At 35.9% G+C, this 5,888-nt stretch overlaps 1 protein-coding gene across 1 annotated transcript in view; it reads left to right on the forward strand.

The window, feature by feature from the left end:
• The first annotated feature begins 328 nt into the window (after nt 1–328).
• Nucleotides 329–5,888, forward strand: part of TLCD4 (TLC domain containing 4) — a 15,845-nt gene continuing 10,285 nt past the window's right edge. The window contains exons 1-2 of the mRNA XM_015829257.1: nt 329–483; nt 3,688–3,777. Of these exons, the coding sequence (XP_015684743.1) occupies nt 329–483; nt 3,688–3,777 (245 nt within the window). The remainder of the gene's footprint in view (nt 484–3,687; nt 3,778–5,888) is intronic.

Consider the following 5,888-nt stretch of genomic DNA (forward strand, 5'->3'; position numbering starts at 1 on the left):
GTGGCTTAGATTTAGTGGACATTTCATTAATTTTCTTCTAATACTGTAAATTTAGACTATTTTTTTTATAAAGAGGTTGGAATATGTAAAGTATTTATTTTGCAATCTATAGAATACATGCAACAATGGGTGCAGCCAGATATAACCCTACCACAAGTTATCATTTAGGCGGACTGTGCCAGCAGCAAATACACTTCTCCTGTGCCCATTGTCAAGAATTGCAGTCTTAATGTAAATTATTGTTGATTTTAAAGTAGTAGCATTATTTGGCACATGCCTGAATTGAGGAATTCTGTTGGAAATTGTGTTTTTAACAGGCAGAAGAAAGATGACTATCTTTAATAAACTCAATGTGGGCATAGCTGTCAGCAGTTTTGCTATATTTCAACTTGGCTTTCATGTGCTAAGTTCTTGGCTATCTTCACGTCTAACATCTGGTTTTAACAATCTTGACCAAAAGAAGAAAATTGAGTGGAATACAAGGTACAGTTCTAAAATAATATTATACGATTATATATATTTGTAAAGTTTGAAATGTTTAGGCTGTTAGCTGTGGAGTACTTGTTCAAACAATATCCGGATTGTTTAGGGGAATTCCTTTAGAAAAATGTAGTCAGGATTTATGTTAAAAAATTAAAAAAAGTAATTTATAAGTTATCACTTTATCAAAGTTAAATTGAATAAATAACTTTTAACCCTTGGTTATTTTTACTGACTTTTAAAAAAATAGTTAATAGTAATGTATAACATTCAGATTACATTTTATTGTCAAAAATTGCAATCAGTATAAATTATGCCTTAATCTAAGTTCAAAGTACATTCTATCTAGGATATTTACAGTTGAACAAAATATGATATCCTGTTTAACTTTGTGAACTGGTCACAATATACTAATTATTTTTTTTAACATAATTAATATACCACCTGGTCTCTAAATTCAAGAAAACATGTGTTGATTACATGATATCTTACAAATATTTATTTATTTATTGGTTTGATTGATTAATTTTTATCCTGTCTTTATCACTTTATAAGTAACTCAAGTGGCGAACTTACATAATACCCCTTCTTTCTCTTCTTTTTCCCCATAACAACAGATATCTTCTTGAATAAATGCAGAAAATATTATTTAATAAGTTGGTATCAATGTACAATATATAGGGTGTACAGATAAATTTCAAATTGTTTGAAGTTTATGAAATGCCTTCCTGGAATGCAAAATATATAATTTCAAGGAAATGCTCAAAAGAGCCTAGCTCATGTTTGAAATAGGTTGTTTCACAGAATAGAATAAAACGTTATTGATTTAGTTGTATCAAAACTATAAAACTAATACAAATATACACGTAGACACCAAGAAAACAACAGGATATGTCCATAGTAAGCCATCACCCCGACAGTTAAACCCAAACTGATCTAAATATTCTGTCTTCTTTGAAATGGCCTTTGAAATAAAGAGGGCAGGTTAGTTCCCTGCAAAAAAGTAAGACAGCTTCTCCCAGGTGCCCCAGTATTTTTTTAGTTTTTAAAAGAAGAATCTAAGTAAGCAATCCTTTCTGAAAAGTACACAGTTTGCACTCAACAAGTATGTGGCCATTGTTCCACAACTGCCCAGTCTTTCTTCAAATGGAATTCCAGGAAACCTCCCATGTCTTTTCATGGAGCCCAGTTGTTTGAAACAAGCTGGACCAAAAGCTCTTGCAAGATGTTGAGCCATGCAAGTTGTTAAACATTTTGCTAACTGGGAGGCTGATCTGTCTTGAGCCAGCCACTTCAAAGGTTTGGCAAACTTAAAAATTTTGCAATGTTTCATGCCAGACCATAATGCAATGTTTCGCGCCTCCCTATTGTGCAAGCCTATCATAGAGCAAAAGAGGAAAGTTCCCAACTCAAAGGAGGTTACCATCTGAAATTGGTCGGTTATTGCTGCATATACTGTATATATTTTATTGGAGAACAATTAAATTTGCTTGTGAAATTTATTTCAAAAAAAATAAAATAGCCTGTGTATCTGAGAAAATATAGGAATGCTCTACATCAGGGCGTTTCAACCTTTTCACTCATTGTACCACTTTTAGGATATGGCAATATCCGAGTACCACCAGTCGCCTAGCAAGGTGTGAAAAACTTGATGACCAAAAAAAAGGAAAAAAGTGATAAAGTACAGGTAGTCCTCAACTTACAACAGTTCGCTTAGTGACTGTTCGAAGTTACAATGGCACTGAAAAAAGTGCCCCCCAAGGCACAGCCGAGCAAGACACCTGCCTGCCCGGCGGCGCTCTCATTCCCCTCCTCCACTACTTTTCTAGAATGGTCACGTACCACCTGCCAAGTGCCAATGTACCACAGGTGGTACCCGTACCACTGGTTGAAAAGCCCTGCTCTACATTTTTCTCTCTGACATGGGAGTGAGGTCAGCTGAATGGATACCGGGAGACTTGTTTTTCCTCAAACATTTTTAATTTTACTTAGACATACCACACTGCAAAATGTTAAGTTGTTACATTACTTTTTACAACATGTGTGTCTATATTAAAAGCTAATAGGAAGGTAATTCACCAAGTAAGCATGATTTCTTGAAATAATAGAAAACAGACGTTTTGTGATTCAGGAAAAGATACCCCCCCTCCCCTGCAAGCAAATAAGGGCTCTATATTAAAATCTGATCCATAGTGTAGAATTCTCCTCCTTATTTCAACCAACAGACATGCCTAGAAAATTCAGTATCCTTGATCCTTTAAAAAAAAGCAAGGACATCAGCCTGGTAACCAAATATAGGTTAGTTCGCTCTATTGCAGACATGTCAAACTTGTGATGTCACGTGATGTCGCGCAACGTATCGGGACGGTTTTGCCATTGCCAGCAATGGGGTGGGTGTGGCTTCCGGATGACGTGTTCGGCCCGTGGGCCAGCAGTTTGACACCCCTGCTCTATTGTGTTCCCTGTAGCCACCTATTGTTGTGAAAGTTGGACCTTAAAAAAAATAAGACAGTAAGAAAGTTGACTTGTTTGAGCTGTTGTGCTGGAGAAGGTGACTAACAAGCAAGTACTGGAGTGCATAACACCAGACAGGTCACCAGAAGGCAAAATCACAGAAGTGCATCTCACTTACTTTGACCACGACATGCAGGGGAATTCACTGGAGAAAGCAATTATGTTTGGAAGAGTTAGCAATAAAAGGAAACCAGGCTGTCAAAAACCATGGGGGCTGGACACTATCAAAGCTGATACCAGCCAGAGCATAGAAAAACTAAAAAAAATAGTGAAAGATTGGAAGTTGTGGAGAGACCTGGCCCATTGAATCACCAAGAATTGAACTGGACTGAAGGGATAACATCATCATAATCTTGATCTTTGTAGATTCCAGATCAGGCCAAGAAAAACATATGCATCATAAAGCAGTTGATCCAGAATCATAATAACAATCAGTTGGTATACCCCAAAATGTAACAATAAATTTGGCAAGGCAAAGTTTCAGTTACAATTGAAATCAATTACAATGAATTATACATCTATAGTATACTTGATAGCAACCCACATTATTTTTATGAGGTATCCAGTACATAAGAAACATTTAAATTGCACAAATCTCATTTTAAGGTCATGGGAAATTGTTTATTTTTTTCATTACTGTGCCACCAATTTAAAGGTAGCATATGCTTAATGGGATTGCTTTTGTCTTTTTAGGACAGTATCTACGTTCCATGCCTTGGTGGTTGGAATATTTTGTGTGTATATTTTATTGTATGATGAAGCTGTTAATGCTGACCGTGTTTGGTAAGAAATACCTCATTTTCTCTGTCCTTCGTTATTTCGTTTGCTGGTCAAATTATCTCTAAGTTTAATTTAAAAACATAAGAGATATATCTATTTGCTACCCAAAGCTTTCTAAAATTACAGTTATATTTAACTATAATGTGGAGGATACTTGGGGCCTTTGCTTCATTAAAACAAAAAAAAAACTGAGGCAGCCTGACCCTAGCTATTAGTATATGCAGGTAGTCTCGACTCACGACCATAATGGAGCCTTCCCATTATAATAGTAGGTCATGATCAAAAAACAGGGTCATCACATGACCTATCTGATTTTACCACTTTTTTTGTGGCAGTTATTAAGTGAACACTGGGCGCTATCTAGCAAAATGAAATTCAATGGTGAAAAAAGTAAGGTTCTACATTTAGGCAAGAAAAACCAAATGTACAGGTATAGTATAGGAGGTACCTTGCTCAATAGTAGTAACTCTGAGAGGGACCTCGGAGTCCTAGTGGACAATCACTTAAATATGAGCCAGCAGTGTGCTGCAGCTGCCAAAAAGGCCAACACAGTGCTGGGCTACATTAACAGAGGGATAGAATCAAGATCACGTGAAGTATTAATACCACTTTACAATGCCTTAGTAAGGCCACACTTGGAATACTGCATCCAGTTTTGGTCACCACGATGTAAAAAAGATGTTGAGACTCTAGAAAGAGTACAGAGAAGAGCAACAAAGATGATCAGGGGACTGGAGGCCAAAGCATATAAGGAAAGGCTGCTGGAATTGGGTATGTCTAGTTTAATGAAGAGAAGGACGAGGGGAGACATGATAGCAGTATTCCAATATCTCAGGGGCTGCCACAAAGAAGAGGGAATCAAGCTATTTTCCAAGGCGCCTGAAGGCAGGACAAGAAGCAATGGATGGAAACTAATCAAGGAGAGAAGCAACCTAGAACTAAGGAGAAACTTCCTGACAGTTAGAACAATTAATCAGTGGAACAACCTGCCTCCAGAAGTGGTGAATGCTCCAACACTGGAAGTTTTTAAGAAGAGACTGGACAGCCATTTGTCTGAAATGGTATAGGGGATTGGACTAGATGACCTCCAAGGTCCCTTCCAACATTATTATTATTATTATTATTATTATTATTATTATTATTATTATTATTATTATTATTATTATTATTATTATTATTATTATTATTATTATTATTATTATTATTATTATTATTATTATTATTATTATTATTATTATTATGAATCACCACAGACCATTAAGTGAATTCGCAATTGTTAAGCAAACTCATTGTTTGCTATGGGCCATTCTTTCTGAAAACCAGAAGCAACGGTTTTCAGTAAAACCATCGTAAATCAAGGTCAAGTGACTGTGAGCTGATTCAAATAGCCTTAAATGTGGGGCAGTTGCTGAGTACCCAAAATATTATCATGTGAGCACAGAGGGGGCAGTTGTTAGAATTTTGCAACCAGATCATTAGTACCTTTTGGGGGGATCTGTTATAACTTTGAATGTCGTAAATTGAGGATTACCTTTACTCACCTCCTTTTGATCACTTCCTATGCTGGAATGGAGATGTTTTTGCTCCTTCATTGAAACTGAGATAGAGCAAAGGTGGAGGAAGTTAGCAACCTAATTCTCTGAATAATGGCTAATCCCCTCATTTTTTGGTCTTCATAATATTATACATTAATCTTTTTTTTTTTTCCCAAAGAATTTTTTATTGTTTTCAGCATAAAAAAAAACACATCACAAGTACATCACAATTGAAACCACCCCCCCACCCCCCACCCGGACTTCCCAAACCTAATCCCAGGATACTATTCAACTAAAAGTAAACTAATATTAATATCCCTAACTCCACAAAATGTAATTCTACATAAGTAGGTGAAATATATATATATGTATAAAGAAAGAAATTTTTTATCTAAAAACCTAACTTATATTCCACCATTCTATGCTTATTTTGAATATAAACAATCCATCTTCTCCATATTGATAAAAATTGTTCATTTGAGTGATCCTTCAAATAAGCCGAAATCTTTGCCATTTCAGCAAGATGCGAAACCTTCACTCTCCAGTCCTCTATTGTAGGTAAAACTTTACTCTTCCAGT

The sequence above is a fragment of the Protobothrops mucrosquamatus genome, unplaced genomic scaffold (assembly GCF_001527695.2).
Source record: "Protobothrops mucrosquamatus isolate PMUCROS unplaced genomic scaffold, P.Mucros_1.0 scaffold_233, whole genome shotgun sequence".
Taxonomy (NCBI): Eukaryota; Metazoa; Chordata; class Lepidosauria; order Squamata; family Viperidae; genus Protobothrops; species Protobothrops mucrosquamatus.